General features: G+C 40.8%; 1 protein-coding gene across 1 annotated transcript in view; it reads left to right on the top strand.

Annotated features, from left to right (window-relative positions):
* PPP1R9A (protein phosphatase 1 regulatory subunit 9A) overlaps positions 1–12641 on the top strand; it is a 226291-nt gene that overhangs the window by 189203 nt on the left and 24447 nt on the right. The window contains 2 exon segments of the mRNA XM_054726426.1: positions 11340–11497; positions 12000–12300. Of these exon segments, the coding sequence (XP_054582401.1) occupies positions 11340–11497; positions 12000–12300 (459 nt within the window).

Below are 12641 nucleotides of genomic sequence, written 5' to 3'. Positions count from 1 at the left end.
ACCCCATTAAACTTATAACTGAACATCATTTGTTTGGTTTTCTCTATAAACTAAGCCACTCAAATATCTCATTAATTTTTTGATAGAACATACATTACTTAATATACTTGAATGCTTTTTTCTTATAATATTTTATAAAGCAAATATAGCAATTATTTTTCATCAAGAGCCATAACAAACCCTAAATCCCTTCGAGTGCGTGGTCGTGTACTGGACAAATATAATTTTACACGTGTTCCAGGATGTGAAAAATAATTTTTCCCTACTGCCGTGTTTCACGTCTACAGATGACTCTGGTTTATAGAGTTCTCGACATTGTATCCAAGTGCCCTGAACTGACCAAATACGCCCGTGGCTGCCCAGCTAGTTAAGTCAGCATTAGACTAAACGCAGAGAACAGGCATGTTAGAGAGATCCTGGTAGGAGAAACGGTGAGAGTCTTAGTTGGATTAGATTCCCTAGAAGTCACCTAAACAGCAGCTCTTCCTAAGTTTCTAGATATTCCAGGATCTTTATGATAATACCATTTTCGGCTTCAAGTATTTTAAAGGCTGTTTTTTAAAGAAAAAGTATGCATAATCCATACAGATACTGAAAGAAAGACAAGGACTGATACTTCATATAGTAGAAACTATATGAAGGCAGATTATGAATATCCTATCGTGAGGGGTCAGAAGTAAGTACCACCCCTTTAAAAAAGTTACTTGGAATGCTGGAAGCCTGGTGGCACACTGACTTGTAAGAGGAAGGGTGGCTACAAGGCAAAAAGAACAGTGTTTGGGCCTGTGCAGTGTGCAACAAGGTATATGATTTGTAGGATGGCTGGGACCAAGGGTGAGGAAAATAGTAAAGGGTTTGATATAAGACAGACAAGATACATTTTAAGAGATGAGAGGGAGTTTGAAGAAAAGAGAAAAATGAATAAAAATGGAATAATACTTTACTGATTTGTAGACTTTATGTTAAAGGTGGAACCTTATGTTAATGCTGTGCCATAGGATATTCTTGGAGTAACTGTAGGCTTTCAATGCCTGAAGAAGAGTTTACACTTAATTCTGTAAGCATTATGACCCACTGACAGTATTGAGGCAAAACAGGAGCTGGGTCATGTGTTATCGCTGTAGTCGAAGCATCTCTGATTTTTTTTTTACAAGATACCAGTTATTTACAAGTACCTCAAGACCTATGGAAAGACATTCAAGAAGACCTATATAAATAAGAAGAGGTAGGAAATTATAAAAAAATGCCATTATGCCAAATTGATCTATACTAGTATATTCCACACAGGTTTGCTTAGAATTTAAATGGGGTCTTTATTATTATTATTATTTTAGAACTTGACAGGTTGTTTCCAAAACATATATGGAACAACACTTGGCCCAGAGTAGTCAAGATACTCCTGAAGTAATACATGCCAGGGAACTTGTTCTTTCAGATGCCAGGATTCACTGGAAAGGAATAATGATTGAGACTGAGGTGTAGTCTCAGCAACCGACAAGCAGACCAGTGCAACAGAGTAGAGTCCAGAAAAAGACTGACCCACGTGTGCCAATCTGAGAATAATACAGAACTGACACCGCACATTAGTGGAGAAAGGGTAGACTAGCAAATGGTGCTAGGAAAAGTAACCATTCATATAGAGAAAAATGAAATTGGACCCGAGCTCACAGCTTTCATGAAATAGATTCCAAATGGATTAAAGATTCAAATATGAAAGGCTATATTTAAACCTTTTAGAAGAAAATGTAGGAGAATGTTTATATGGTTTCTTAAGATGCAGAATTTCAAATCATATGAAGAGTTTGATAAATTTGACCACAGTAATATTAAGAAAATCTGATCTTCAAAAGACATTATTAAGAACTTAGAAAGAGAAGCCAAAAATTGAGAGAAGGTATTTGTAGCCCATATAATTAAGAGAAAAGGTTGCTATCCAGAATATACTTAAGAACTCAAATGAATAATAGAAAAACACAACTAAATGTATAAAAAGCATAAGCAGTCAGTTCTCAAAAGAGGAAACCCAAACGTTGGTGAACACAAATAAATACTCAATTTTATTAATAAAAATAAAGCTACTGGCAAAGGTAGTTTCATATGATTGCCAACATGTAGGAAAAAAAAGGAAAACTCATACAACTATTTTTGTTAAAACAATTTGGTGTTGTCCTGTAATATGGAAGATGTGTAAATTCCTTGGCCTAATAAGTTCACTTCTGTGTGTATGCTCTCTAGAAACACACCAACGTACGCCAAAACATTGTTCATAATGGCTGCAGTAAAGTCCACCTCGTCATAACTTTCAGCATAATGTTCAACAACAACAAAAAAAGATTTGCAGAATGTTATGTATAGTTCATGACCATGTGAATAAAGTGAAAAAGCAAGTAAAATTAATCATTATATTCTTTAGGGATATTTTTGTGGAAAAAAATAGGAAAAAACCAGGGGCTACAACTAGAAATGGGGCCTAGAGGGCTTGAAAAATGCTAATATTATTTTTGAGGCTTGATAGTAAGTACATAAGCATCCTTTAAAAAAAAAAAATCCTTTTTCTGTGACTTACACATATGGTCTACATTTTTTACTACATAAAATATTTTTTAAACTATTGTTGAAAGTATTACATATGTCCCCTTTTCCCCACCATTGACCCCTGACTACATAAAATATTTTAAAATAGAAAAATGTAACGAGCATGATTAAAAGATAAGAATGAGGAAAACCACAAAAGATTTTTTTTTTTTTGCTTCAAATATTAGTTTAAGATTTAGTAAGAACAACAAAAAAAAAAGGCCAGCACTAGGCAGACATTTGCATCGCTGAAGTTCCTGAGGTCATTGGGCTCCTCCAAGGAATCATTTTCTGCCGAGGCCAGACCAGGCCCTTGTCCTTTTGCCTTTCCCTGAGCCCATGATGCCAGTGGTTCTTTTCAGATACCTGTGGCTATGAGGCCGGCCAGACCCCTACCACTGCATCTGATTTATTTCCTCATAACATTGTTTTAGCATTAGAACCCAGCAGCCTATCTAATAAAAAACTAATATGCAAATTGACCACACCTCTGCTACATCCACAAGCCACGCCCACCAGCCAATCAGGAGCGAGTATGCAAATTAACCCAACCAAGATGGCTGTGGCCACAGAGCAAGCAGGAGGCTTGGGTTTCCCCGACAATGGAGGAAGCCAAACTTCCCGCACACCGTGGCCGGCCCTGGCCTCCACTCAAGGCTACAAAGTTTCAATTATAGAAGATAAATAAATCCCAGATACCAGGGCCTCCGCTTGGGTCGCTAGGGGGCGTGGCCAGCCTGCAAACCACTACAGGCCCATCACCAAGGCCGCCCATGCCCCAAGGGAACCCCCACCCTGATCTGGGACACCCTTCAGGGCAAACCAGCCAGCCTCCACCCATGCACCAGGCCTCTATCCTATCTAATAAAAGAGTAATATTCAAATTGACCATCACTCCAACACACAAGATGGCTGCCCCTATGTGGTCAAAGATGGCTGCCCTCATGTGGACACAGATGGCTGCCACAAGATGGCTGGCAGGGGAGGGAAGTTGGGAGGGACCAGGCCTGCAAAGAAGGGCAGTTGTGGGCGATCAGGCCAGCAGGGGAGGGAAGTTAGGAGGGACCAGGCCTGCAAGGGAGCGCAGTTGGGGGCGATCAAGCCTGCAGGGGAGGGCAGTTAGGGGTGACCAGGCTGGCAGAGGAAGGAAATTGGGGGTGACTGGGCCTGCATGGGCCTGCAGGGAAGGACACTTGAGGGGGACCCAGGCCTGCAGGGGAGAGCAGTTGGGAGGGGGGGGGACCAGGCCTGCAGGAGAGGGCAGTTAGGGGTGACCAGGCCTGAAGGGGAGGGCAGTTAGGGGCAAACAGGCTGGCAGGAGAGCAGTTAGGCATCAATCAGGCTGGCAGGGGAGTGGTAAGGGGGTGATCAGGCTGGCAGGCAGAAGCGGTTAGGGGCAGTCAGGAAGGCAGGCAGGCGAGCAGTTGGGAGCCAGCAGTCCTGGATTGTGAGAGGGATGCCCAACTGCCCATTTAGGCCCGATCCTGGTAGGCTTGGGTCTAAATGGGCAGTTGGACATCCCTTGAGGGGTCCCAGATTGGAGAGGGTGCAGGCTGGGCTGAGGGACACCCCCTCCCAAACCCCCCCCCCCCCCAGTGCACAAATTTTGTGCACCAGGCCTCTAGTTTTAAAATAAAGTTCAAGGCATGATTAAAGCCAGGCTGCATTAAAGGCAAAGTCATTAAAAGGAAAGGGAGGGTGCTTACACTATACTAGGTGTACCAGTTAATAATGCGGATTTTTTTCAATAGATAGAGTTACACATATGTTGATATATATGCGATTTGATATGTATGCTATTTTGTTGTATTGACAGCAAGCTTTAAAACTTCTTATGTCAAATTTGCTGAAGGTGTTAACATCATAGATATTTTTACACTTAAAAAATGTCGAATTTCTTGCCAAAAAAAGAGCATTTGCAGGAAGTTTTAATTCATTATTTTGAAGAAAAGTGCTACTGAAAGTTATTGTATACTTTGGGAAGCATAGGGTGAACATACTCCATCTCAAGATACGTGTGAACCCTGGTTTAAAAGCTTTAAACATGATGATTTTGGTATGAAAGACAAAGAATGTCCAGGTCAACCAAAGAAGTTTAAAGACCAACAGTTACAAGCATTATTAGATGAAGATGCGTGTCAAACTCAAAAACAACTTGCCGAAAGATTAAACGTTGCTCAGCAAACAATTTCTGATCATTTACAAGCAACGGGAAAGATTTTAAAGGAAGGAAAATGGGTGCCACATCAACTGAACGAAAGACAAATGGAAAACCGAAAAGTCACCAGTAAAAAGTCATCAGTAAAAATGCTTCAGCGGTACGGAAGAAAGTCTTTTTTGCATCGAATTGTGACTGGTGATGAAAAGTGGATGCACAAAATCATGGGTTCATCCAGGTCACCCATCAACAGCGACTGCAAGGCCAAATCGCTTCGGAAAGAAGACAATGCTCTGTGTTTGGTGGGATCAGGAAGGTGTGGTGGATTATGAGCTTCTAAAACCAGGTGAAACCATTAATACTGATTGCTACCGACAAGAAATAATCAATTTGAACCATGCTTTGATCGTGAAACGACCAGAATGTGCCAGAAGACACGGCAAAGTAATTTTGCTTCATGATAGTGCACCATCACACACTTCAAAACCAGTTAAAGACACGTTAAAAGATCTTGCCTGGGAAGTATTAACCCACCCGCTGTATTCACCAGACCTTGCTCCTTCAGATTACCACTTGTTCCGATCGACGGCACATGCACTTTCTGAGCAGCACTTCAAAATGTACGAAGAAGTGGAAAATTGGGTCTCTGAATGGTCTGCCTCCAAACAAGAAAAGTTCTATTGGGACGGTATCCACAAATTACCTGAAAGATGGGGGAAATGTGTAGCTAGCAATGGACATTGCTTTGAATAAAGCACTTTTGATGTTTCTCTTGAAATTATTGTGTTTTCTTTGATTGCAAAATATGCATTATTAACCGGTATACTTGGTAATATCAGGAGTGTCTTATACAACAAACAGCGTTAGATTCAGAGCAATGAGGTGATTATTCCATGCCATACTACCGTTGAGTTCTAAATTGGGGTGGAGGAGAATTCTGGAGTAGATCCAAACTTTCTTTATTCTGAATTCAGATATAAGTTTTCAGTAAACTTTCACAATTTTCATTTTTTCCAGAACAAATTATTTTTAATAACTCTAAATCCCAGATAAATAATTTTTGCCATGAGATATTACTGAATTGTACTAATTAATGGGTGAACACTCCCAGTAAATCACTATGGAAAATTTTAATGAACAAACCAAATGAATGAGAAATCAATACTTACTGATTGTTTTCTGGCAAACCATTAAAGCCAAAATCTGTCCTCTCGCTCAAAAAACAAACCACCTGAAGTGCCTGTCAAGTTTTGTGCAAGTTTTCCATCTGTCTTTGGAGAGGGTGCAGGCTGGGCTGAGGGACACACACACACACACACACACACACACACACGTATAAGCCATAAAGACTCTTGTCTGCAACTTGCTTTACAGAATATACAACTTGCACTTAAGAATATCTTGCTAACCTTTTCATTGTCAGTGAATAAAGACATTTACTGAGTGATTATTATGTACCAGTCATTCTTCTAAGCATTTATGTATCTTTCTATGCCTTTAGTCCTCATAAAATGCAATTATTATTGTGATATGTTATTACCATGCCAATTTTGCAATTGAGGATTCTGAAGGACAGAGAGTTTAGGTCAATTACTCAATTTATTGGCAGAGCCACTGTTCTGGGTCCTATGCAAGGAAGACTAACTCCAGGGCTACTCCCTAGGTAACTGTTTTGCACTGCCCCTGTGCAATACATAGACCTGTCTCTGAATGCTGTGTGTATGAACCCAAAGCCCCAGGGGCCCATCTTTTATGAATTTGCAGTAACTGATTGCAGATAACGTTCAAGTTTAAAAATGTCACCCCGTGTCTCATTATGCTCAGCGTTTCCATTGATAATAGCACAAGCCAGGCAGCGTGATGGTCTAGGTCTGACTGTTTTGAGGAGAATAACGCACGTAAGAATGCGGAGCAGACCCTATTGTCATGCTGCTCCATTCCCCTACTTCCCCACCGCCGTCTGTGTCTGATCCGTGGGCAGCATTCCATTTACGTCAAAAATAACGTCAATCTGGTGAAAAAAAACCTGAATGACTCAGAGAATTACTTTAGGGAACTGATCTCTGTGAAATATGATATATAGCATCCTAATTTCACAGAACATTTTTCATAACAGTTGCTAAAATCATATTCAAATGCATTAAATTGCTTTGGAGGATCCAATTCAAAGCAATACGAAGACTACTCTTAAGATGCAGGTATTTTGAAGCCGAGTCCCACCCACTCAAAACTGCTCTATCATCAGCTACCTCATATCTTTTCTGTATCTCTCTCTCTCTCTCTCTCTCTCTCTCTCTCTCTCTCTGTTTATTGATTTACTTGAGTCTGCTCTTCTTTTGTATTTTAGTTGAATTTGAGTCTGAAAAAGGCTACTTCAGAGACTGGAGGGTCTGAAAGAAAGAATAGAGAAGAAAGGGGAAAGGAAAATGAAAATTCCCTCTAATTCTTATGGACAATAGAGCAAGGTGCTCTGGAGAGAAGCGGCCGAGGAGGAACCCAGAGCCTCGGCTTCATAAGAGCAATGTTGTGCTATTGATTACGATCTCTGTAGAGAATGAATGGCAGTGAGTGAGCATGGCCACCTGAGCCCTTACATTTAGTAGCACACAGCTTAAACCATTAAGCCCGTCAGATTTCTCCTGCCACCTCACCATCCACAAAATTTTGACATAGTTTTTTTTTCAATGTAAGAATTTTATTTCTTGGATAAATATAAAGCCAAATGAAATCCCTATATATATATTTTTTTTTCTTTTAGCACTATATACTTCTGGGAATTTGCAAAGTTAGCCCTGGACATGTATTTTTGTTTGAAACATAAAGTAAGACTGAAAAGAGGACTTGAAGAAGGCAGATTACCTGTGAAGTTTACTTTCAGGCTTGAGAGAGACCTTCTGGGAGGATAAGCCTCTGAAACTGAACTCTATGCAGTCTCTTCCACAGACTGACTGTGCGTTACAGTTGGTAGAGAAGTTTCTAACCTCTGAGCCTTAGTTTTCCTGAGAAAGAAGGGTGGGCTAGAATCTTTATGGTTCTTTTGAGTTAAAATATTCTGATACTTATATGACATGCTAGAGAAGATAGCTTATAGTGGTCAGACAGATCACTTCCAGTACCCAGAAACATAAGTCCTATACACATTTCCTACTATTTCACTCATCTCCTCTAATACTCCTAAGGGGGGTGAGGGTGGTTACTTGTGGTGTCTCCTGGGCAACATTCCTTCCAAGTTCCTTCTGGTGTGAGAGCTGTTGAAGTGAATGTTATCAGCTACATTCCATTTTTACAGTTTTTGTACTTTAAAACTTTTTTTCTCAATTGGAATATAAATGACTGATTTGTAATCCATGAATCACTACTATAGAGTGGTCCCGAGCTCTTTGTTTTCAGACACTCAAAAGTTGTTTATTGGGTACCACGCTTTTGGCCACTTGGATCATGGATTTAAGGCACTGCTTTTCAGATTCCAGCTGGCTTCATCTTTAAAAGATGTAGTTCCATGTGTGCCCTCCAGCGGGTTGAACCGAGTCAGTGCTAGCTGGTACTAAAGCAGATGCACCAAATCGCCATTTGGGGATTGACTGACACCAGGACCTGGCAAATTACCGAATAGTAATGGAGTCAGAAGTCCCAGAATAAATTCTCTATAGTCTAAACCCTGCTAATAAGTAGGTCTCCTGTTCCCTCGCTCTGTTGTTCAGTACCTAGTGATAGAGTTGAGTGCTATGCTGGGTCCACCACGGCCAGGATTCTATTGCAAGAGGAGCCATATTTACAAAAGTAGAATGAGCTTCCTCCTTAGGTCTTTTTGCCACCAAGTAGCCAAAGTTATTATTAAACCAACCAAATAAGAAATCATTTTTCCTATAGTTTTCAATGTCTTCCCTTTTTTATGCTCTTTTAACACCTATGTGGAAGGTTAATGGTAAAGTTCCTTATATAGCCTGTTGGAGAAGTGAATTTCCTAGAAGTGAATTTCCAGTCACACCAAATGTGATTTTACAGTGGAAAATACTGGACTCTGATGCCTTTAAAATCTTATTCTGTATCTTGTTCAACACTAACTAAATTGGAGAGTAGTAGCCTGGGAGTCCAAAAGCTAGAATGGTCATGGCAGCTTATCAGCTAGCTATGTAGATGACCTCACGTTACTCAAGTTCTCTGAGCTCAGGAGAGGGAAAACATACTTGGCTGCTTTGACCCTTGGAGCTGTTGTGAGGACACATGAGATGGTGTATGTGACAGGATTTCATGTCAAAGAACATAAAATCCAAATAGGAAACAGATAAGCATGTACGACAGTATATCTAGTGATATTATTACTGCTTTCATCTATTTTGTGTTTCTATGTTTTATATGTATACAAGAGCTTGTAAGGTTGATTCTCCCCAGTTATCAAAATTGATGAACTCTTAATGGGCAGCTGCAAGTTTAGATTTTATTGGAAGAAGGAAATTAAAGTGATAAAGGAGATTTTTTTTTATCTATTGACAAATAAAAACATAAAGAGACTACTAATTATAAAATATTTAGCTGTCCTTTATATAGAGCTGAATGGTTTGACTTTTCTGAATATTTACTTTTCTTTCAATTATGGGAAATGAGAAGTCAAAATCTTCTTTAAATATTGTCATTCAACAGATGTATCTCCTAAGGAAAAATATGTTTGTTAGAATCACATGCCAATTGCTAACTTCCGAACATAAGGGAGGTACAACCTGAGGTGCTTACTCGTTTTTGGTTTTGTAATCCTATCTAATAATAGACAAATATGCAAATTGACCATACCTCCGACACACCCACAAACCACACCCACAAGCCACGCCCACCATCCAATCAGAGCGAGTATGCAAATTAATCCAAACCAAGATGGCTACAGCCACAGAGAGCAAGGTTTCCTAGGTAACAGAGGAAGCCAAGCTTTCTGACAGCCGTTGCAGGCCTAAGCCTCCACTCAAGCTACAAAGTTTCAATTATAGAAGGTAAACAAATTCAAACAAATGGTGGCAGAATGGAGCTTGAGAGAGCAGGCCAGGGTTGCCGCCGGCAACAGGGGAAGCAAAGCTTTCTGTACACCCTGGCCGGGCCCACCCGCTTAAGGCAACAAAGTTTTAATTATAACCCCAACACAAATGGCTGCGGGCCTCGGAGGCAGCCCCAGGCTTGGCTCTGCTCCAGGCTACAAAGTTTCAATTGTAGAAGGAAAATAAATTCCAGATACCAGGGCCTCCGCTTGCGTTGCCAGGGGGCGTGGCTGGCCTGCAAACCACCACAGGCCCCTCGCTCAGGCCGCCCCACGCCCCAAGGGAACCCCACCCTGATCAGGGACACCCTTCAGGGCAAACCAGCTGGCCCCCACCCCTGTACCAGGCCTCTATCCTATCTAATAAAAGAGTACTATGCAGATTGATCATCACTGCAACACACAATATAGCTGCCCCCATGTGGTCAAAGATCCTGCCCCCATGTGGACACAAGATGGCCACCACAAGATGGCCAGCAGGAGAGGGCAGTTGGGAGGCACCCAGCCTGCAAGGGAGGGCAGTTGGAGCTGATCAACCCTGCAGGAGAGGGCAGTTAGGGGTAACCAGGCCGGCAGAGGAGGGAAGTTGAGGGCAAACAGGCTGGCAGCAGAGTGGTTAGAGGGTGATCAGGCTGGCAGGCAGAAGCAATTAGGGGCAATCAGGAAGGCAGGCAGGGAAGCAGTTGGGAGCCAGCAGTCCTGGATTGTGAGAGGGATGTCCGACTGCCCGTTTAGGCCCGATCCCTGGGCCTAAACGGGCAGTTGGACATTTCTTGAGGGGTCCCAGATTGGAGAGGGTACAGGCTGGGCTGAGGGACAACCCACCTCCGTGCACGAATTTCGTGCACCGGGCCTCTAGTATAATATATTCAGAGTACAACTTTATCTTTACTGTGATAAGGAATTTCCTGGGGTACTGCTACTGTAAGTTATTGTTTTATTCTATTAATATCAGTACTTATTTTTTGCAACTCCATTATTTGCTTTATTTTAATAATTTAAACCCAGAAGTACTTAATTATTAATTTCTTGAACAGCATGGGTTTCATTTAATGACTGCCACTCTGAAAAGGTAAAAGGAAAAAGATAAAAGCCTATGAGTAAATTTTGCTAAAGAAAATTTACACTGATGCTCATCTTTTATTACCTCTGCTTGACCTGACACCTGACCTGCTTAGGTTTTTTTCCTTAGTTTCTGAGATCTCCCAACTTTGATAGACCTTCCCCCTTATATATTGTTCATCAAACACTCTAGCATGCATACACATAAATAAGGAAATGCAAATCAGTGCTTCTTATAATTAGGTTTTAGGAAGGTTTTATGCTCTTTGGATGTTAGATTTTTGTTGTTGCCTTGGTCACCTTTAGTGTTGGTTTTTCTCCCTAAGGCTTTGTACACTTCTCCTAGATCTCCCTTTTTTAAATGTATTTTTTGGTTACCTGTGGGATATTATACAGGCCGTCATGGTTTCCTGCCTGATGTTACTGATAACCCTAAGATTTTGTTATCAGTGTCTGTGGTCTCTTTATCAATCCTCTCCAAAGGTTTCTCTCCCTGATTGTTTTGCAATGGTCTTTTCTTAGATTTGAATGAAGCAGTCCCAGAGACAGAGCGCCTGGATTCAAAAGCCCTGAAAACCCGAGCCCAGCTGTCCGTGAAGAACCGACGCCAGAGGCCCTCTAGGACAAGGCTCTATGATAGTGTCAGTTCAACAGACGGGGAGGACAGTCTAGAGCGAAAGGTGAGCGCCCTTGACCGTTTCCTGATTACAGTGTTGGGCTCTATCCTTATTCCTACAGTTTATTGATTTTTCTGCAACCAGATTCTATGGCCTCATTTGAAATAGCTGGAATAGTTCACTTTTTTGTCTCCAAAATCTTTACTCAACTCAATACATTATTGTAATTCAAATTCTTTCTATAGTCTCGTTCAGTGAACTAACCAAGAGCATTATCTACCTTGTCACATTTCATGATGGTGTTTTTGATATTCAGCAGTTGGTTCTACCTAGTAGGAAATAATGAATGTACAAATAATTGTTCCAATATGTCTTAGGTGTCTGTGTTAGTTACTATGGTAATATGGTGAGTCGTTGTGAACTATGGAGTCTCATTTGTAAACCAACAAATAAAATTGGTTTTCATGGGGATTCACCAAAAATAAGGTCGATCTGATTTCAAAGTAAGTATTACATGGAACTGATGCTCAGTGGCATAACCTCCTTTATAATCTTATATCGACAGCCTTCAAACAGTTTCTGTAACCACATGCATATTACCAAATCACTTCTGCCCAAGGGTTTGCGAACTTCTTCTCCAGAATCAGATTCTGGTGCTCCATCCCTCACTTCCGAGGCTGTCAGTGTGCCCTTCTCCAAGTCTGACCAGATAACTGAATCTCAAGGACCCCTGCACCCAGAAAGGGAGCCTTCCTCCTCTACTTGGGGAGACACTTCGCTCTCCTCTCCTTCAAAATCTGATCATGAAATGGAAGAATCTCCTTGCCATCATCAAGCCACCAGCAAGAAAATATCTCAAGAAAAAGGTAATGTTTATTTTTTTTTCTTTCATTGTGTCTAATTAACACCTTGATTTCTGCAATATAAAAATAACCTTTTTCCTCATAATCCTAAGTTCTTTGTCTCCTCAGAGCTAATAATTAATATTGCTTTTTTTATGTTATGGGATAAGAGAACATTCCTCTTCCATTTATTTATGTTTATCTTTTCCTACCTAGTTAGTATTTTTATCTCTTCAACTCTCCACAAGTTTACTAATGAAGGATGTTATTCAGGAGGCCTTCTAGAGATTTTGTGGAATAGCAGCCGAGTTTCAATAAACACTAACATAGTCATATAGAAAAATATATATATTTATATATATGGA

The sequence above is a fragment of the Eptesicus fuscus genome, chromosome 14 (assembly GCF_027574615.1).
Source record: "Eptesicus fuscus isolate TK198812 chromosome 14, DD_ASM_mEF_20220401, whole genome shotgun sequence".
In the NCBI taxonomy this organism is placed as follows: Eukaryota; Metazoa; Chordata; class Mammalia; order Chiroptera; family Vespertilionidae; genus Eptesicus; species Eptesicus fuscus.
The sequence above is the reverse complement of the archived record's forward strand: the minus strand, read 5'-3'. Positions and strand labels throughout refer to the sequence as shown.